The 22,116-nt window shown below is 41.8% G+C and overlaps 2 protein-coding genes across 8 annotated transcripts in view; one reads left to right on the top strand and one right to left on the bottom strand.

The window, feature by feature from the left end:
- Window positions 1-5,344, top strand: part of cep290 (centrosomal protein 290) — a 138,059-nt gene extending 132,715 nt beyond the window's left edge. For 6 of the 7 annotated variants that reach the window (XM_072551810.1, XM_072551808.1, XM_072551811.1 and 3 more), the window contains 4 exons: window positions 1,122-1,195; window positions 1,603-1,715; window positions 2,741-2,844; window positions 3,740-5,344. In XM_072551810.1, coding sequence (XP_072407911.1) covers window positions 1,122-1,195; window positions 1,603-1,715; window positions 2,741-2,844; window positions 3,740-3,928 — 480 coding nt within the window. In that variant the 3' untranslated portion in view covers window positions 3,929-5,344. The remainder of the gene's footprint in view (window positions 1-1,121; window positions 1,196-1,602; window positions 1,716-2,740; window positions 2,845-3,739) is intronic. The other variant, XM_072551809.1, reaches the window with a different exon arrangement.
- rlig1 (RNA 5'-phosphate and 3'-OH ligase 1) lies at window positions 5,308-20,519 on the bottom strand. The gene is made up of 8 exons (XM_072551814.1): window positions 20,502-20,519; window positions 20,191-20,359; window positions 17,664-17,781; window positions 14,589-14,681; window positions 13,730-13,846; window positions 13,433-13,627; window positions 11,035-11,204; window positions 5,308-9,287 (listed from the first exon to the last, which is right to left on the bottom strand). Exons 2-8 carry the CDS (start codon window positions 20,278-20,280, stop codon window positions 9,087-9,089), a joined length of 984 nt encoding a protein of 327 aa, XP_072407915.1. The 5' UTR covers window positions 20,281-20,359; window positions 20,502-20,519; the 3' UTR covers window positions 5,308-9,086.
- Between the last annotated feature and the right edge of the window lie 1,597 nt (window positions 20,520-22,116).

Genomic DNA, 22,116 nt, shown 5'->3' with positions numbered 1-22,116 from the left:
CCTTCATCCAGATCATTAATATATAAAGTGGCCCCAACACTCAACCCTGCGGGACACCACTTGTCACCAGCTGCCATTCCAAAAAAGAACCTTTTATCCCAACTCTCTGCCTTCTGTCAGACAGCCAATCCTCAATCCATGCCAGTAGCTCACCTCAAACACCATAGGCCCTCACCTTACTCAGCAGCCTCCCGTGAGGCCTTTTGGAAGTCTAGATAGATAGCGTCCACTGAGTTTCCCTGATCTAACCTAGCTGTTACCTCTTCAAAGGATTCCAACAAAAAGAAATCCAATGTCAGTGTGCTCCTCAGACAACTATTAAAGGATGAATTAACTTTAAGTATATTGAAATTTTCCATCTACCAATTTAAAGGGAAAACCAACATTTGGTACTGTATGAGTGTGTTGATCATGGAAAACGAACTCTGATTGGTACAGGTATTGTCAGGGAGTACGAACCAGTTAATAATGACTTGACAAGTTAAATTTATAAAATTTAAAAGCAGACAAGTTGACTCTGATTGGTTTGGGCTTTGCCCGGAGAAGTGAGCTAGTGAATGGTTAATATCCATTTTACTGAGTTGCAACTAAAGACTACTGAAGAGAAGTTCCACTGCTCCAACAGTCTCTGGTTTTCTCCCTCCCCACAGTCATTTCTTTGCTGCTTCTCTAATTGAGCAGCCTGCTGCCACTGAGGTATGGTTGACAGTTCTGAGAAAAAGAACAAATTGTTTCAACAGTGGAGAGGAGACGATGAGACATAATTAATCTCTGCAATGTTACCTGTTGAAAGTTTTCTGTGTAATAATATTCTTAATGGAAATGTTTAAACATTTTATGCCTTGAGGAATGTACTATCTAGAAAATTAATTGAATATAGAGAACATGGATTGCCTAAGTTGGTAATGAGGATTTGGATGTTCTCTGGAACACTGAGCAGGGTTTGGATTCCTGTTCTCATCAACCAGTTATTCATGTTTCAGAAATGAATTCAAGTTTTAAAGTACTGTATAAAGTATAAGTCAACAAATTACCAACTACCTGTTCCCTTAGTTTGCATTAATTGTAATCATAAGACCTGTAAAAGTCATGGACGGGACCACTTTGTTTCTCTGCTGCAGATTGAGGTTCTTAAGCATTTCCCTGAAGAAGCTAAAACAGAGCCAGGCCTGACTAGAGAACTTCAGTTACTAAGGTATGAACTTCTGTATGTGGACAGTTTAACTTGGGAAGTGGCCATGATCTTAATGTAACACACAAACTGTACTTGGTACTAAACTGGATTCCTATATCCAGCTGCCCATCCTTCTACAAACTACTTGATCACCTCTGGCATTGCTCAAGGGTAGTCCAGAGTCTGGTTATGGCATTTTGTTGCTAGGCTGGCCTGGTCCTTTCAGGGTCATTGCTGTGAACTGACAAATGCAGATAATTGTAGTTAAACTTATCAAGTTAAACCTGAATGGAGTTCCCTCTGTAACAGCCACATTGTAATGAACAGAACTTGAGTACGTGATAAATTGCATTTGTGGTGATTTTTGAGAACTTAAAACATGTGAATGTGTAAATTCTAATTATCTTTTATTTCATTCAACTGAAAAGACTGACAAATGACCGATTAGAAAAGGAAAAAGCTGAACTTCTCCACCATCTCAAGATGTGCAGGAAGCAAACAGGTGAAATGGCAGAAGGCAGCACTGGCACCAGTAGAAATGGTAACTCTTACAATTCTCAAGTTCCATATCACGACTGAGCACGTATATTATCAGAACGAAGTTTTCCATATCTTCAATTAACCAGGCATCTATTTAGCATGTGCAAGATGGTTTACTTGAATGTACTTCAGAATATGGCACAACCAAAGAAAATCTACTTTCCCCAGGCATGAGAGGGCAGTAGTCTTCTGCAGAGAGGAAACAGGGGAATTCAAGTTAATGAATGTGGGCTGGGGAAGGCCACATCCCCCTTACTGTCACTGTTACCTGGGCCTCCATAATACAGGTGAGCTTTCTCATTGAATCCACCCATTACTGGGTGCTGTTGGAGATTTATCATGAAGATGAGATTCCTATAGCCTGGAAGGAAACTGGAGGGATTTTCCTTCCTTCTTTACAATATGCTAATAGTTGATTCTTTTAATCCCCATTCTCCTTTTCACTGGAAGAACTCAGCACAAACAGGCTCTCAGCCTAGTTATCCAAAAGAATAAGTCCAAATTTGTAACTTTAAGTCCCATGTTTAGTGGGAGTGTAAGGACAGAAACAAAGCTCCAGAATCCACCTAATTAAAGCAGAGCATTTAAAGCCTTGGTAGTTGTTGGGAGAAGGGAGTGTTTCTGCAATCTGTTTTCAGCTCCGATCGCCACTCATGGATATACCTGCTAACATTCTAGGAGGACCAAAAGTGTACATTTCTATAGCATCTTTGATGTAATAATAGGTTTAAGGAGGGAATGCCAGAGCTTAGAACCCAGGCAACTGAAGGCAAGGTTGCCAATGACAGTCAGTAAAATCTCAGGTACTCGAGAAGCTAGAATTAAAGAAACGCTGAAATCTGAGCTTTGTTGAGCTGAGGAAAGTTTAAATTACCCATTTACAGGAGTTAAGCTATACAATCTAATCCACATCTTGACTGAAAAGTCTAATGATTGGTCAGCTGAAACTGACTCCATTTCCAAGATGCCTTGTCTGACACAATACTTAATTTTCAATAATTCTTTGCTGTATATAACCTGTTACAGTTTGCGAAGATGGATTAGGCAGTAACGAGGACAAGCTGACAGGAGAACTATTGGAATTGCAAACTCAACTCAAGGCATCAGACCTAGAGAAACAGCAACTGCAGGTAAGTTGTCTTGCCTAGATCACTACCTGTTAGCAGCATTTTACACTGTGTAAGAGTCATGATTGGAACTTTATAAAGCAAACTGGTGTCAAACCACAGTAGCAATTTGTGATCTGGAATGGGCTTTGTCAGGACATTGGAAGTAACTTCAAGCTGTGAGAAAAGAGAAGAGGGTCCAACTGGTTGACTGTCTGAAAGAACTAACTGACCCGATGAGCTAAATGGCCTCCTGCTGTGTATTTGTACACGAACTTCAACAATCAGAGGTTAAAACTGTTCATTTTGGTTCTCATTAGGATTTATAACTCAACTTTCAGTCCTACCTTTTGCTACTAACAGAAACAGGATTAGGCCATTCGGCTCCAACGTTCATTATATAGTTATACAACGTCCAGTACACAGTTCCTGCTTTTGGCCCATATCCTTTGATCCCTTTAGCCCTATGAACTACATCTATCTACTTGAAAACATTTTGGTGTAAACCCTGTCTATGGCATTTACTGGGGGAATCTGACCTCATAATGGTAGCTTTTTAATTCCAGATATATTCAATTGGATTGAAATTCTCTAGCTGCAGTACCAGGCTCTAGCTCATTAGTCTTTGCCTCAACATTACTCATCCTGTAACTCTGCTGGATGGTGAGGTAGTTTCTAATTGAGGAGTAGGAGTTGATGAGCATAGGCAACTGAACGTATAAAGGATTTGTTCGTAGAAAACTGACTGTATCCATTGGAAATGCATTATTTTTTATTAATTGAGCTGTTCTCGCTGAACTCTTTGAAGAGTTCTTGGTGATATTTTGTTAACTTCTGAATGGCTAGGAAAGAAAATCAGAATCTATTCCCACTCTAAGGTTTTGTTATAAGTTCACTTAATTAATCTTTTGGTTTCTAGGAAGAGATACAGCAGCTGAAAAAAGAACTGAAGAACTTTGACCCTTCATTTTTTGAGGAACTTGAGGATTTGAAGTTCAATTACAATCAGGAAGTTAAACGGAACATTCTTCTCGAAGAACAATTGCAGAAATTAGCGAAGCAGTTTGGAGTCCAAGTGACTATCCCGGAAAATATTTCTACAGATTAAGTTTCCTTTGAGAGGTTGAATTTATAAATAGAATTGTTGAACTTGATAATTTACAGTACACCCTTTCAGAACAGCTGCCTCATTTAATCAGATCGTGCCTGATCTCCATGTGAAGTACATTAACAAGTATCTAGTAATCTCTGTTTTAAAAGTTCCAGTTGTCCCTCAGCCTTTTTTTTGGAGAAAAGTGCTTGCAGTTTCTGCCACCCAACTTTGTTTACCCAATTGGCCAATCCTACCGCCCTCTGACAGCATTTCAGCAGAGGCTGTTTTCTTTTTCTTAGTTCAACCAGGGTTCATGTCCAAAGCATTGTCCCTTTAAACGGTGATGTATTTTTCCACTTTCCCATCGAGACCAAACTTTTCAGATCTTTAACACGTGCTCAAGAAACATTTGATGCTGGTCCATTTAAAAACTGGAGCTCTGTGAAAAAGAAGAGATTAAAAAGGTGCTGAAGGAGCAAATGATGGTTCCTCCAGGGGATTTCTATAGATGGCCATCTTTATAAGACCCATCACAGATGTCAACCAAGCAAATCGCAGGTGTGTGTTTCATTCTCTCTGTAGTCAGGCTCCACCCCATTTACCAAACACTCAGCCCTCAGTAATAGTAACAGGATGAAGACAACAACTCAACTTTGGTTGAGGCCAGGGAGGTTCTATAAAATCAAGCTCAAATAATCAGTAAAGCAGATGTGTGAAGTCAACACAATAACTCTGTTACAATGCACGTAGAACAAGACCCATGACAATTTAACATCTAACTATCCATTGCATGGCTGAAAGTCACATCTTAGCTCTGTTGCCTACAGCACGTAACATTTAAAATGTGAGTGAGCTCCTTTGGTTAGTGTTGTGAAAGCAAAAGGCTCATCAGTCAGCACACTTCTCTCCACCTTTCCTTCCCATCCCCAGCTCCCAATCTTTCATTTTAATCCTGCAATCCATTTTCCTATTATGCAGAGTGGGAGCAAACTTCTCCCACCAACACTCGCAAACTTAGATATGTACACATGTAAACGTACAGGAATGTGTTAAGGACTACTGATCTATTTAAAGAGATCAAAGACTTTCCATTCTGTACAGACTGGCTACTTACTTTTAACTGAGGCCTGTAATCAGGATGGATTTTTGTGCAAAAATTCAAACCACTTATTTTTGAATAGTCACACTGAAAAAGAGACAAAAGTATTTTTGTAGAATATATTTATATGTTGATTATTGTACTGTAGAACAGTCTTCACAGAATAAGATTGTTATTTATTACATTTAACAGTTGAACACAGTTTGTTAGAGGGAACTTTACTCAGCATCAGAAACTTTCCAAATTAGATACAAAGTGTATATTCCATTTCTTAACATGAACATTCCTCACTTTTTCATTTTTACTAAAAGGTAATAAAAAGTCATTGAATATCTTGTCTGTAAGTTGAATCTTTGTGGATGATTTAATACATGGAACTAGACTGCAACATCTGAAACCAGATTAACAAAATCATTAAGTATCATTTAGATATGCTGTCACAATCCATTTGGGAAAGCACACTGATACTAGGGTCCCATTACTCCTGCAATCATCACAAAAAAGTTAAAGATTTAATCCAGTTACTCAAAGTCTCCTATTTTCCTGCCTTCAGGTTAACAGAAAGCTATTATTTACTATAAATAAATCAGTACTAATAAAAAAAAATCAACTTAAAACTTAAATTTGACCCCTTTTTAAATCCCTATGCAGACAAAACAAACCACAGGGAACACTGTTCACCAGCACCAGTCCACAGTCATGGGAATGACTCCTCTTAACTTGCACAACTGGCCAAATGCAAAACCAATCAATCAACAGGCTGGACAGAGCCAAGAAAAAAAAAGGAAAACAACAACAAAAAATGCAGATGCTGCAAATCAGAAACAAAAATATAAAAGCTCAGCAGGTCTGGCAGCTGAGGAAGGGTCACCAGACCCAAAACCTTAACTCTGCTTTCTCTTCACAGAAGGTGCCAGACCTGCTGAGCTTTTCCTGCAATTTCTGTTTTTGTGGCTGGACAAAGCTGCCCTGAACACACACACTGTGCCAATGAATCCAGCAATCTTCCTCCATTCCTTGCACAAAGTAATATTGTAAATAAAACTCTCAATGATTTAATGCAGTACCTGGTACATTCAAATCCTCAAGTCTTTGATCTTCCTAGTTCCATCAGTTCTTTACTGAAGTTGGAAACTGCAGGTCCCTTTAGACCTCAATTCACTTAGTAATCCATATTTAGTATTTCCTGTATCACATGAGACCTCATTTGATTGTGCTACAATAGTAACTAGCCTTCTACAAGCATTATCAAAAAACGTTATTCAGCACCACACAATGACTGTAATGTTTTTGAAAATAAGGTTTGTTCTGAGACAGAGGAAGAGAGAACCAGAGAGTAGTGGTGATGCTGATGACTGCAGACCCACACAAAGAGAAACAAAAAGGTTACTTTGATACTGATTAACCAAAAGAAATAAATTTAGTTAGGACACTCACTCTTCTAAAGATTAAACTGAATTTTTCCTGCAACTCCTCACCTCTCTTCATGTGTTCTGATAAAACCAAAGTGCTGGATAATCTGCAAATCAACAAAACAAAAAGCTGCGTGGATGCTTGAAATCAAATATAAACAAAATGCTGGAAAAGCTCAGCAGGTCTGGCAGCACCTGTGGATAGAAAGCAGAGTTAACATTTCAGGTCCAGTAACCTTTCTGAAGAACATAGAACATTCTAGTGCAATACAGGTCCTTCGGCCTTCAGTGCTGCGCCGACCTGTGGAACCAATCTGAAGTCCATTTATCCGACACCATTCTATTTTCACCCATATGTCTATCCACTGACCATTTAAATGCCTTTAAAGTTGGCAAGTCTACTACTCTTGTAGGCAGTGAGTTCCACGCCCCCAATTGCTATCCAAGTAAAGAAACTACCTCTGACATCTGTCCTTTAGTTACCATGTCTTCTCTTTTTATGTCACACCCCTGAAGCAGGTGAGATTCAAACACAGGCCTCCTGGCTCAGAAACAAGGACTCCGCTATGTTTCATTGATCCACAGTGCATGTTACTCCTTCAAAAGGACTCAAATAAATTGGTTAAAAACAATTCCCTTTCACGCAGTCATGGTGACTCTTCCCTACAACTTATGTTTTTTCTAAGAAAAAAGCTCTTTAAGTGTTTGAATTAACAAGTATTCCCCAAAACAGATGTCAAGCTAACTGGCCTTTAGTTTCCTGGTTTTTGCCTTTTTATGTTGAGGATTTATATTTGCAAATTCCAGTCTGATTGAACTTTCCTGAATACATCCATTTCCTCATCCATCCTCTCCTTTTAAAACTCCAAGATAAAGATCAGGACCTGCAGACTGGTCAGCCTACAGCTCCATCAGTTCACTGAGTCCTGTTTCCCTAGTGATTGCAATTTCATCAAAAGTTCCTTTTCCCCTTCCACTACCTGACTTATAGCAATTACCAGAATGTATGGGCCCAGAGTGCAAGGAAACAGGGTTAGCACAGACGGACCAGTTTGGGGTGAAGGGCCTGTCTACGTGCTGTAGGACTCTATGACAAACCACTCATTCCAGATATCAATCTCGTAAACCTCCTCCGATTCACCTCCAAGGCTTTTACATTCTTTCTTCCTCAAGTATCTTGATCAAATGGGACAATGGGCTGAGAAATTGCAGATGGAGTTCAATCTGGATAAATGCAAAGTATAACAAACAAATTCTAATTTTGTTGCTGGAAAGCCTCAGTAGGTTTTGCTCTCATAATGGATGCTGCCAGACCTGCTGAGTTTCTGCAGTACTTTCTGTTCTTATTTCAAATCTCCAGCATCCACCAGCATTTTGTTTTTATTTGTTCTGGATGTTGATTAGGACACGAGTGCATTGCTGCTCTGGGCATTGAGCCACATGATGTTTAACCCAAGAGGGGACTCAGCACTGACTTTAGCATCTCGTCACCTCCAACATTGTATTTCAGAGCCTGTACTTGGGGCGATCACATTAAGAATTATTAAATTATTATCAAATGGTAGAACCTGAAGAAATCAAATAATAAAATGGTACACAAGTCTCTCACACAAATCCAAGCTGGCCTGATTCCACCTTCACCTGTGATGAGTACCACCATTCCTGATCTGCGGCCATCAAAATCCTGGCAGTACCATCCTAACAGCATTGTGGGACCATTTTCACCACACAGACTACAGCAGTTCAAGAAGGTGGCTCATTGTAAACACCAGCCTTGCCAATGGCACCCCAAGCAGAAATGAAAAGGACTTTGTTGTTTCTTTTTTAATGGAAGCTTAGGAACATTTTGTACAAAAATGTGGTGAATCAGGAATAACCAATACATGGTAAATAATACTGCAGCAACTGAACAAACCAAGAGCAAGATGATCACATGCATCTTTTCAACAATAAACCAAATTACAGAAATTTTAAACATACAAACAACAGTTAACACATGGCATCAAAGGTAATCTAATACAGAGGAGCCTCATATATCCAAACAACACAGGCAGGGAGTATTGTGTTTAGATAATTGCATGTTGGATAACAGTTTAGCCAAGCATAATGGGGGTCGCTCTGTAGTTTCCTCCTAAATGCAGTCAATAGTTTCATATGTGGATTGTGCTGGATAGTATAGTTTGAGGTAATAAGTCTGGCTCATTGTAGTGTTTGGATCTGTAATATTAAACCAAAAATGGACATTGTACACCCACCTGCTGCAGTTTACCCAAGTGAGCCATGTAAACAGCTTGTGCCTGCTTTGAGATTTTCTTGACGACATCAGATGTTCATTCCGAAGGGGCTCTTGTTGGTACAGTGGTAGTGTCCCTATCTCGAAGCGGACAGAATTGGGTTTGATCCCACCTGCTCCAGAGCTGCGTCACGATGTCTCAACGGAAAACATCTACATGACCATTTCTGAACAGGATTAAAAGGGTTCATGTAAAAACAATGTTTTAACATTCTGCTCAGTAACACCCCGTGGTCAGAACGGAGAGCAAGGTTTGTAGGCATAGCAGGCAAACTGCAACAGACTAATAGCAGTCCTACAATCCTACTGACTCACAAGCCATTGTGGACATCCAAACTGCTGAACCGGTATCCCTTGACCGATACAATATTAGCTTGCAGCATCTGTCTCCCACAGAGTGTCTTTAAAATGGTCAAACTGCTTCCCGTTGAGCCTTGCAAAGACCAGGAACGATGACTTAGTTTCAGGATCACACTCATACCTTGTTAGATCAACATTAACGAATAAAGGTCGGGCAGTCAAATATGGGTCTTGCACTGGCCACTGTAAACCCAGGTGATGACGATGAAGCTGAAAATGAGAAATATGGACATTAAATCGGTTGGAAAACAGGATGTCTTACTTTGTCAATGCAACATACTGTGCCCAGTTCTGGTCACCTAATTATTGGAAGGATGAAATGAAGCTCGAAAGGGTTCAGAAGAAATTTACCAGGATTTTGCCTGGTATGGAAGGTTTGAGTTACAGAGGAAGTCTGGAAAGGCTGGGACATTTTTCACTGGAGCGTAGGAGGTTGAGGGGCAACCTGATAGAAGTTTATAAAATAATGAGGGCTACAGATAAGAGTTGATGGTACAGGCCGTTAGGATATAACACACATTTCATTAAGGGGAATTTGCTATTACGCAATTGATGACTTGGGGACACTTTGTAAAGTGCAAACTTTTAGAACGTGTGTTGGCTGTAATGTGATTACATCACCAACACCTTAAGCGCTGTTTCTAAAGCCTAATTTTTTTCTATAACATGGGGTTGCACAAAAACTCAACTATCGCGTTATAGAAGAACTACCTGCAGTTGTCTTTTCCCCAAGTTAGGGAACTTCCATAGGAGGCACATTTTAAAGGTGAGAGGAGAGAGAATTTTAAAAAAAAGACACTAGAGGCAAATAAGAGGGTGGTTTGTGTTGGAATGAACTTCCTGAGGATATGGGTGGACATGGGTACAATTACAATGTTTAAAAGACATTTGGATGAATACGTGAGGAGGAAAGGTTTGGAGGGATACGGGCCAGGAGCAGGCAGGGGGACTAGTTTAGTCTGGGATTCTGTACTCGGCATGGACTGGTTGGACTGAAGGGTCTGTTTCTATGCTCTATGACTCTGTATATAGAGGTGTGAAATAAAACTGAACAAAGTATTAGTTTCAGAAGTAGTTTAGGAGCGAACAGAAAAATGTTATATTGTAGGCTCAAGGCCATCATCTTTGTCAAATTAATGACGATCCCTAAGCAGACTGACAGAAATGAGATCAATTCTGGGACAGCAGAACAAAGATTACTCAATAAAAACATCAGCAAATACATTCTCTCAAATAAGACCAGCTGATGGATACCGAACCACACTGAAAATAACATGGAGCACAATTCCAAAGTACTGTCATTCACAAACCTCACAGTTTCTGTTTCCTTGATAAGAATGCAGAACCAGAGAGGTCAGGCCCAGAGGCAGCAGATCCAAGCTTAAAAGGTGAAGAATCCTGAAGTTTAACCAGTTTAAAGTCACAGCCTACCAACGGATTCCACTTGCAGTCCATCTACTAGGAGCACTGAATAGCTAGGTGTGGAGTGAGAAGTGACAAGTCCTGTTACTGAGCCGGCTGGTATGTCCAGCAAAACTGGCCTGCTAACAGACAAGAAATAGCGAGTGTGCTACAGAAAGCAGTTCCAATCTTCCACTGGGGAGATGTCATCATATGGGGGTGAGCTCACCCCCAATGCACCTTAATACCCTGGATTCCCATCACACCAGACTAGATCAAGAAACAGCTCACCACCATCTGGGAGTGGGGAGGTGGATTTAATCATGACTTTTAAGAATGTAATTGCATAATCAGTGGAGTTGAAAAAATAGTGGGGGTGCAAAGAATGAATGTTAACTCACTGAGTTACGCTTGCAGAGAGTTAGCGCGAAGGTGATGGGTCAATTGGCTTCCTTCTGTGGTCTAACCATTCTAACTGTGCTCACTTCCAAATAAGTGACCTTTCTGTTTGCTCAACACCAATTAGAATAAACTAACCTTCCGGTCTTTTACTTACTTTAAATAACACCCCATTTTTGCAGTGCCACACAATGCCTTCGACTTTACCCTCGGGGCTTCCTTCAAACCATGTGATCAGATCAGTGAGGTTGAGCATCAGGGGTTTCTCAATCTGCAGGGAACCGTGAGAAATCAGGAAATGGACAGGTTGCTTCTTATTTCCCAGCCCTGGGATAGAATTAAGAGTAAACTCTTGTCAATTCCGTACTCACAGGAAGCACATTAGAAACAAAAAAAAAATGAGGAAACATTCAACCAAAATGAGATGGGAGAGAGTGGAGCTGGAATATTCCTCACCTTGTGAAAATCTGTCCCAACTCCAGTTGTGAGAAAGTGATCAACAGTCATACAGATGTACAGCACAGAAACAGACCCTTTGGTCCAACTCGTCCATGCTGACCAGAAATTCCAACCTAATCTAGTCCTGTTTGACAGCACCTGGCCCATATCCCTCCAATACTGGATTAGTGGTGCTGGAAGAGCACAGCAGTTCAGGCAGCATCCAACGAGCAGCGAAATCAACGTTTCGGGCAAAAGCCCTTCCTGATGAAGGGCTTTTGCCCGAAACGTTGATTTCGCTGCTCGTTGGATGCTGCCTGAACTGCTGTGCTCTTCCAGCACCACTAATCCAGTATTTGATTTTCAGCATCTGCAGTCATTGTTTTTACCATATCCCTCCAAACCCTTCCAATTCATATACCCAACCTTTTGAATGGTGCAATTGTACCAGCCTCCACCACTTCCTCTGGCAGCTCATTCCATGCACGTACCACCTTCTGCATGAAAAAAGTTGCTCCTTACATCTCATTTATACTTTCCCCTCACCCTAAACCTATGCCCTGCCGTTCTGGACTCCCCCACCTCAGAGAAAAGTCCTTGTCTATTTATCCGATCCATGCCCCTCATGATTTTATAGACTTCTATAAGATCACTCTCAGTCTCCAATACTCCAGGGAAAACACCCATAGCCTATTCCCTCTCTCCCTATGGTGCAAACCCTCCAACCCTGGTAATTTCCTTTTAAATCTTTTCTGAACCCTTTCAAGTTTCACAACATCTTTCCAATAGGAAGGAGACCAGAACTGCACACAATATTCCAACAGTGGCCTAACCAATGTCCTGTACAGCCGTAACATGACCTCCCAACTCCTGTACTCTATACTCTGACCAAAGCATACCAAAAGCCTTCTTCACTATCCTACCTACCTATGACTACTTTCAAGGAATCTGATAATGACTGAAGAAAAAATGGTGTCGCTCCTTTCAAATGCTCAGGGAATTCTAGAATACTGTCAAACTAGAGTATTACTTTCGACAGGCACTCATTTTATTGCCAATGTCATGGGCAGCACGGTGGCTCAGTGGTTAGCGCTGTGGTTAGGTGAATTGGCCATGCTAAATTTTGCATAGTATTAGATGAAGGGATAAATGTAGGAGAATGGGTCTGGGTGGGTTGCTCTTCAGAGGGTCGGTGTGGACTTGTTGGGCCGAAGGGCCTGTTTCCACACTAAGAAATCTAAATCTAAATCGGCTGTGAAGTTCCACAAACAAATAGGATAAAAGATCAATTGATCATGCTGTGGTTAAGTGAGTAATATTAAAAACTTCCTTTGCTGCAAAATACTGACTTACCATGCTGTAAAACGGACTTTTCACCATCTTTGTAAACATATGAATAATCAGTTTAGCTAACCCATATATCTTTCATGGGAGCTTTTGTGGTGTACTGAGTAGTGTTCCTGCCTCTGAGCCTACAGTTCCAGGCCTCATGTCCAGGGAAGGTGCGTTCACAATACAGCCAAACAGGCTGACGATCCACCTTTAAATCCTTCTAGCACACACTAATGGCAGGAGGAGGAACAGTGGAACCTCTACCATCACCAGCCTTGAGGCAGAGAACTAAGAGAAAAGTTTCTTCTTTTGATTTTGAATCAGTTTCCTGTTCTCTAATTCAGAATGTTTCCTTCTAATTTGGTCAACAGACATCTCTGGAGATACAAGCTGTCATTCAGCAAGATGCATCCTCATCTTTAGAGTCAGAAAGAAGGTCCAGACTTCAACACAAAAACCTAGGCTGGCACTCCCAATGCTGTACAGAGGGAGTGCTGCATTGTCGGGAGTTTCCATCTTTAGAATGGAAAAGTGAGCATTTGAGAGGGCAGACAGGGCCTTGGGTTAAGCATCTGATCTGAAAGATGGCACTCTCGGCAGTGCAGCACTCCTGCAGTTCTACACTGAGCATGTCCACCTGGATTGCATACTCTAGTTTCGGACTGGGATTTGGAGCCCAGAGTCAGAGGAAACAATGCAAAGGTGACCCCCAAACAAAGTAAGGCTGAGAGATGCAAATTAAAAATGAAAGACAACGCAGAATGAGTAAACAGAATTCTGCCTACCATACGGATTGCCATTAATATGTGTTCCCACCAGCTCCAGTGTTTGCTCAAGAAGCTCCATTAACGGAACAACAGTAATTTCTAGAAGGTTCTTCTCCGAGCAGGGTCTCAAAACCAGTGCTAATCCAGCATCATAATTCACAGCAGAAAGGTGCCAGCAGTAGGGTTTGCTCCCTCTCTCTACTGGAACCCAACCTTGGGATCATTTGGAGGGAAAAGGAGGAATGAAAATAAATTCTTATGATGCTCCAGTGAAGAACCTTAAGACAATATCATCTAAAGAACGAAAACCCATACCAGGAATGTGGCCATTTTCATCCGGTTGCAGCCGGCCATTTACTTGTGGCACTCCATGTGCTGGGATCCAGGATTCAGTGACTGTCCGAAAGTCATCATCGAGATTCCAAGCAAACTCTGAGGAGGAAATCGAGCAATGGGCAGAGGGCACTCAATCCATGCAGTCACACCTATTATAAAGCAGTGTTACCTAGGAATTTGTTAGCTATATCCTTCAACACCATCACTAACATTTCAAATCCATGCCTTCTGTTGTTTATATAAACATGGACATTCATGAATGGGTATTTTCAAATTCTCTCCTAATGCTAAGCAACACAAAACATTTGTATCGCACCTTACACCAGCCTTGGGGCAGAGAACTGAAGAGAAAAGTTTCTCTGAGGAAGTGCAGACGACCAGAACCATTTAAATAGATGAGAGGACAAACGGCAAAGAGTTTAATCAATTAGTCCAAAGAGTGCCTTGAAGGAGATGAGGGGGCGAGAGGGGGCGCTCCAGAGCTTAGGACCCAGGCAGCTGCTGATACACCTGCCAATGGCAGAGTGAACAGACAAACAGTTGGAAGGAGGAGGAGAACGGCGACAATGACGACGACGACAACATCTGGGGAGGGTTGTTGGGCTGGAGCAAGTCACAAAAACAATCGAGACCACTTCAACGTCAGTCTCCTTCCCTGAATCTAAAATATCAGGTCACAGCTAGAAAAGGAATAAGGCAAGAATCATTCAAATCCCGACAACCCCCTTTAAGATGTAAAAGGGCTCCCTCAATCTAATCACTGGGGCAAAGTATTTTTAAAATCGCAGTAAGTCATCAATATAAAACATAGATGAGAAAATAAAAATGTTCTTGTTACCGGTGCTGGTTTTGGAGGACTGGAATCTCCTGAATCGTTTCTCAGCTTGTTTGGTGGGTTTTCTGTCCAGTCGAGCCCAGAGATATGGTGAATCTGACAATATTTACCATCAGACATTCATTAACCATCTGTGTTCTGCCCGTTGCTTAAAGCAAACACAACAAAAGATAAAAGGTACAGAAACTTCAGAACTTCACAGCACAGAGAGACCAGACGATGCTCTCTCTCAGAGGTCACCACTGATCATGTCCCAATCACATAGCGTTGTACAATCGAGCAGCCAAAAGGATAGGTCCTACTAACCAGGCCATGGAAGAAAAGCCATTATGAGTTCAAGGCTATTGGTGGATATTGCTGGATAATGGTTGAAGTGGGATTTGGAGCTTATAAGCTTTTGTTACAAACTCAAACATAGGGAACGGAAAACAGGAAAATAATAAGCTTCAGTGGAACACAGACTGACAAAATGGGCAGACAATGGCAGCTGAATTTAACACAAGCAAAAATGTGAAGAGATTGACTGAGTAAGGAAAACCAAGGAAAAGAACATATAAACTAACAAGTATGATTTTAAAGAAGGTGCAAATCTGACACCTGGGAGTGTTTACACAAGCTTTTGGATATAATAAGAAGTTGAGAAGAGCTGTTTTAAAGACATTTAGGATCCTTAGCATTATAAACCCCCTGAGGTATGGATTACAAAAGCATAGAAGGAGGGCCAGTTTCCACACTAAGTAATCTAATCTAAAAACAAAGTTATGGTGAACTTCTATAAATTTGTTGCTGGCTCTCACGTGCAGGACTGAGACCAATTCTGGGCATCATACAAGAAAAACATCAAAAGGCCTTTGAACAAAGGTAAAAGGAAATTTACCAGAATGGAACTAGGAATGTGAGAGTTCAGTGCAGTGAAGAGTCTGGAGAAAAATGATCTTTCTACAGCAGTGAAGTTTAAGGTAGATTTGAAATATAATTGTTCTAAACCTTGAAGAGGGATTGAAAAATAGTGGAATAATCTGTAGTGAGAGAAGGACCAGTAAGCAGGGACACAGATTTAAGTTGTTAAGCAAAAGAATATGAAGAAACAAAATTGGGCAGCTAGTCACTACCATAAGGAATGGAATGCTTTCATCATTATCCTGGTCCCTATTGGAATTTATTGGGAATTCAGTTTCTGGATGGTGAAGGGCATAATCTCAGAGTAAGGGATCACTCAGTAAGGACACAATGTGGAGGAATTTCTTCTTTCAGAGGGAAGTGAATCTGTGGAATTCTTCACCACACAACGCTGTAGAAGCTGGCCTTTATGAATATGAAAGTATAGGAAGTTATATTACAGTTATACAGGATGTCAGTGAGACTACACGAAGTATTGTGTTTGGTTTTGGTCACCTCGCTGTCAGAAGGATGTTACTAAACTGGAAACAGCGCAGACAAAATTTACAAGTATGTTGCCAGGACTCAAGGGCCTGAGTTATAGGCAGAGGTTGGACAAGCTAGGACATTTTTCTTTAGAGCGCAGGAGATTGAAGGGGGAATCTTATAGGAGTGTATAAGATCATGAGAGGCATGGACAGGGTGAATGCACTTAGTCTTTTCCCCAGGGTTGGGGAAATCGCGGACTTGAGGGCATCAGTTTAAAGGTTAGAGGGAAAAGAATAAAAGGAAACCTGAGGGGCAACTTCTTTAAAAATTACACAATGTGGTATGCACATGGAATGAGCTGCCAGTGGAATGGATTGGGGGGGGGGGGGGGGGGGGGGTGTTCGTTAACAACATTTAAAAGGCATTTGGACAAGTCCATGGATAGGAAAAGAGAAGGATATGGGACAAGTGCAGAGAAATGAGGTAAGTGTGGACGGACATTTTGGTCAGCATGGACCAGTTTGGGCCAAAGGGCCAGTCTTTTGTGCTTCAGGGATCTATGAAAGGCTGAGATAAATAGATTTTTTAATCAGGAAGGGTACTGAAAAGTTCTAGGAATAAGGTGGGAAAGTGGAATTGAGGATTATCAGATCAACCATGATCTGATTGAAAGGCAGAGCAGCCTATTTCTACTCCTTCATCTTACAATCATACTCTCAGACAACGCTTTCCAGACCGTAACCTATCAGCTTAAATCTGTGCCTTTTCATTCTGATTCCTCACGTGGGAAACGTTTTCTCCCAAATTATTCTGTCCAGAAATCCTTTCATGATTTTGAATAACATTACCAAATCTTTTCTTAGTCTCCTCTCCTCCACAGAAAACAGAGCCAACTTCTCCAATTTATCTTCATAGTGGGGGGTTCCTCATCCAGAGAACCATTCCCATGAAACTTTCCTGTATGCTTTTGAATGCTAGCACATCCTTCCCTAAGTGTGATGCCCAGAACTGGGAGCAATATCAATGGACTCCACCTACACGTCCCGCTGTCGTGGGAAAGCAAACAAAGTAATCAATCACCCCACCCCACCACCTCCCGTCAGGCAGAGGATATATAAGTTTGTATACACATACAAATAGATTCAAGAACAGCTTCTTCCCCGCTGTTATCAGACTTCTGAATGGACCTCAAATTTTAAATTTAGTGTTGGTCTCGCTCTTTGTGCGCATTCCCTGCATTATATTCCTCGCTCTGTTCTAATACCCTAATGCACTTTGTATGGTATGATCTGCCTGTACTGCACACACAAAACACAATATTTCACTATACTTTGGTAAATGTGACAATAATACATCAAACCAATACTCAAGCAGAGGCTTGAATGAACGAAAATTAAAAGTTCAACATCACCTCCTTAAACACTATTAATAAAGTCTAAAATACCATATGCTTTAATAACCACATTCTGAATTTCTTCAATGAACTATGCACAGTTACAATCAATTATTAATGGGGTGAGATTTTTATTTTAGAGATTAATTTACTGAATTTAAACTCTCCCAGTTGTCATAGTAGCATCTGAACGCATCCCCAGATCATTAATCTGGGCGTCTGAAGGCGAGAACAGTAACATTATCATTATGCTATAGTCTATGCTTTAATGCATTTTTAAAAAGAACTTTTTGAAACAATGGCTCATCAGCTGTTACCTTTGTACTTTGTGACATAACAGCAGGAGCCATCCACTTTCTCAGTAACAATCGCATTGTGTATACCTGCCTCCAGTGCCTTCAGACTTAACTCTCCAGTCGCCAAAACTCTGTAAGACTGAAAACAAGTTTATGAATGAAGGATCTGACCCAATGGAGTACAAACAGATTAGATTGATGAATCAATCCAGTCAGTGTGGAAATAACCACCTGGAGATCTGGCTGAAGATATGATGAGCAAGCATTCCCTAAGTCGGTTGCAGGAAGTGGCTGTTCAAGCCCTCAAGAATTCACCTCGTCCCACTTTCCCTGTTGTCCTGCAATTTTCTTTCTCTTCAGATAATAATCTAATGACCTTTTAAAGCCGCTTTACTGAACTTACTCTCAGCACCCCAACCTGAACCACCTGCAGAGGGAACACTCTTGCTCCTTTTCCGAGCTACCTTAAATAGGAAGTGTGTTTCTATCTAGTCTGTCTGCATCTCGCCTCAACTTTCTCTTCGAAGGATAAAGTCCCAACTTCTCCAATCTATCTTCATAACTGAAGTTCCTCATCCTAAGAAACATTCCCAACAGCCTCTGCTGCAATTTCTCCAATGCCTTCACATCCTTTCTAAAGTGTGACTTTAGAATAATCCAGTTGAGGACAAACTTCTCTGAAAAGGAAGTTTAATACAGAAGCATTCACGAATGAAATGGTGACTTTTTCCCAAAGAAAGCTTCTGTGTAGTTTGTTAAACGATTGTGTTTGCAGTCAACACCATCCATACGTGGAGTACAATCAGAGCATTGTTTTTAAACTCATATTTAGCAGAGTGCCAGGTACTTGAAGTAAACATTAATAAAGCTAACAGGGCCAGGATCTCTCAGAAACCACCCTCCCCAGCACCAGCCAAACTATGTCTTAGTCCTTGTTCGGAAGTTCTGGCTATGATGCATTCTGGCATGCTCAAAGAACCACCCAATAGGATCCACCCTCTCCTTCTCCCACAGGGTCTCAAGAATGCTACGTGCTGACCACTTCCTAATGGACTTGTAGCCAAAGGTTTCTTCATTTACAAGCTTGTCCATGACAGACAGTCTGACTACTCAGTGCGTTCTGTAGCAACAAGGCCTGACCCTCTTTCACAACATCAGGGACAGGTAGAGCCTCAGCATATATTGACAATTGGTGTTTGCATACCCAGAGTGTATACACAGCTTGATGCAGCCATACACAAAGGTGGTCATCAGGGGGAGGGCAGCGTTGGGTACATTTTTTCCCTCCCCTTTAACCAGAGTTTTATACATGGTGTCCCTGCAGACCCAATCCATTTTTTTCAACCTCCAGATGAAGTAAAAGATGGCTTGGGTAATTGCAGTGACACAGGCTCAGGGAATGGGCCAGACATGTACAACACTGACAGTAACTCATACTTGGAGAGAGAACAGTGCTCCCATCAACCCAGTTCCTGTCTCACTTTGGCAATATGTTCCTCCCAAGATTTTCCACATGTCCCAGATCCTACCAGCACCATAAATGTGACCTGACAGTGAAGTGGATAAAGGATCAGTCAGGCCAATTCTCAAAGAACATGGCTTCACTCTTTCCTTGATTCCCAAGGCCAATTCAAATTGTTTGAGATACTCTGGAGTCTGCACAGAGAGAGCAGATCACAGCAGAAAACAGCATCATTACCTACGCACAGAGAGGCTGTGACCTGGAGGTCTCTGCTGCCAGGAATAGTCACCCAACTCAGGCTTGCATCCTTCCTGATGGACTCAGCACAAAGTTCTATACAACACAGAAACAGCCTTGAGCGACTGTGTTTGCACATTGTCCCTGTGTCTGCATGGGTTACCTTCAGGTCCTCAGGTTTCCTCCCACAATCCAAGGATGTGCAGGTTAGGTGAAATGGCTATGCTAAATTGCCCATGGTGTTCAGATGTGTAGGTTAGGCGCAGTAGTCAGGGGTAAATGAAGAGTAATAGGCTAGGGAAATGGGTTTAGGTGGGATACTCTTCAGAGGGTCAGTGTGGACTTGTTGAATGGAAGGGCCTGTTTCCACACTAAGGTTTCTATAAAAACTTCTTTATAAACTACATTGCTGCTCACGGGAGCTTGCTATGTACAAATTGCCTGCGACATTTCCTAAATTATAGTGTTGGGAGGGGGAGGGAAAAGAGAGAGGTGAAGCTATGTTTTCGGATGCAATTCATCGACTGTGACGCATTTTATGGCAACATCCAGGTGTTCGTGAAAGGCGCCATCTAAATGCATCTTCGCAATGCATTAAATCACAGAAACATTCCCCATCTCTCTCTCTAGATATCCTGGGCGGATTCCCATCTTAAATCAGATGGCCGGGTGCTTTTTCGACTTGTAAAATGATGAATTAAAACTGAAAGTTTGGAATTTGCACCTTTGCTCCGGATATGATGAGTGTTTTCTCTTTTAAGTTTTTTTTTTAAAAATGACTGCAACCTGGAGAGAGCTCTGCATTTTGCAGATGGTCCCTCCTAGACCCAGGCAGTGGCTGCTCCGTACCTGGTTATGGCGCTTGGTTGCTGGCTCATCCCTCACTGCAGTGCTGAAAGCGGTGGGGATTTTTTGTTGCACGGAGCCCGGCCGCTGCATGGTTGTCTTCGCCGGGGTGCAGAGCTCGGAATGCGGGCAGGAATCAGCGCCCGGAGCCGGGCCGGCCGTCACCTCCCTCCTGTACACACACACAAAACAAACAGCCGTTAAACTGGACCAATGCAGACTCTCTAACGGGCTGCATTAATGACGGAAACGCTTTAAAGAAGCTCCAACGCCACCAGCCCCACGCCGATTCTTGCGCCTCCCCGTTCCCTTACGCCGAAAGTGCGACAATTCCACCCAGGCGCCTGCGCAACTCCGCTGGAGTCTGTCCACAGCTAACGCTGGGAGCTGTAACTCCCCACATTGCAGTAATCCCGAGATAGCAGAGACCAGTACCTGATCACTTTATTACAACGTGCGGGACCACGGGGTAAAAAGGGCTGGAGATTAACATTGAGTTAAAATGCTCAGAGAGCTGGCGCGGAAACGATGGTACTGTATACAGATTCTAAACCAATGGAATCTAAATCTAATGCCTTCTGAAATGTTTAAATTAGACTTCTTCCATTACACTTACAGGCAGTCATGATTTGGAGATGGCCGGATTTGGACTGGGGTGTACAAAGTTAAAAATCATACAACACCAGGTTATAGTCCAACAGGTTTAATTGGAAGCACTAGCTTTTGGATCGACCTGCGCTCCGAAAGCTAGTGCTTCCAATGAAACCCTGTTGGACTATAACCTGGTGTTGTGTGGTTTTTAACTACAGGCAGTGCATTCCAGACCCTAACTACTCAATGAATGAAAAATGTTTTTTTTTCTTTCGCAACTACTTTTTGCAAATGTCTTTAAATCTCTCGTCTTGTACTTATAACTGGTGGGAATAGCTTCTCCCTATCTACTCTATCCAGCCTGCTCAGGAGTTTGGAAACCTCTATCAGATGTACAAAGCTAAAAATCACATAACACCAGGTTATAGTCCAACAGGTTTAATTGGAAGCATTAGCTTTCGGAGCTCTGCTCACACAACCACCTGATGAAGGAGCAGCGCTCCGAAAGCTAGTGCTTCCAATTAAACCTGTTGGACTATAACCTGGTGTTGTGTGATTTTTAGCTTTGTACATACCAGTCCAACACTGACATCTCCAAATCATGTCTATCAGATGGTCCTCACGTCCTTCTGCTGTCTAAGGGGAACTTCAATAACAGCTGCAGCTCCTGCAGTGCAATCGTTGGGCCGTCACAAATGTTTGTCATTGTGGCCATCCCACAGACAAAGAAAGAACAACTGATGACTAGCAATGCTCAACATACACTGGAGCAGAGGGTGAACCACCCCTACAATCCCCAAATCACCCAGGAAATTGAACTAATTGCCCCTGCCCAAAAAATAGGTGGAACAGAATGCAAAGAGCTACTCCTTCAATCAGAGGTTGCTTCTCTTACGAGTTGATTTTCTCCTTCCACATTAAGATGTGATTTGGGAAACAGTAAACACCTGGGAAAGTATGTACCATCAGTGAGGGAGTCACCAGGACTACAGGATGGTCATGGTCCAAAAGCAGGTTGGGAGAGAGTCATTTAGCTGCCACAACCTGTCTGAGGAAGGTATGCTAAGGGTGATGGTCTCTTGTATGTAGAAGCATGTTATTTTGAGAGAAAAAAACAATTTGCTAACATGAGGCTATTGTGACAATTTAGACACTAGAGATAGTGGTATGGTAATAATGTCACTGGATTAGTAATCCAGAAGATCAAATGTGTAGGTTGTCAGTTCTGAAGGGGCAACAGACCCAAAATGTTAATCCTGCTTTCTCCCACGGATGCTGACAGACCTGCTGAGTTTTCTCTGCAATTTCTGTTTTTGTTTCTGATTTCTAGCATCTTCA

Source organism: Chiloscyllium punctatum, chromosome 32, assembly GCF_047496795.1.
Source record: "Chiloscyllium punctatum isolate Juve2018m chromosome 32, sChiPun1.3, whole genome shotgun sequence".
Lineage (NCBI taxonomy): Eukaryota > Metazoa > Chordata > Chondrichthyes > Orectolobiformes > Hemiscylliidae > Chiloscyllium > Chiloscyllium punctatum.
The sequence above is the reverse complement of the archived record's forward strand: the minus strand, read 5'-3'. Positions and strand labels throughout refer to the sequence as shown.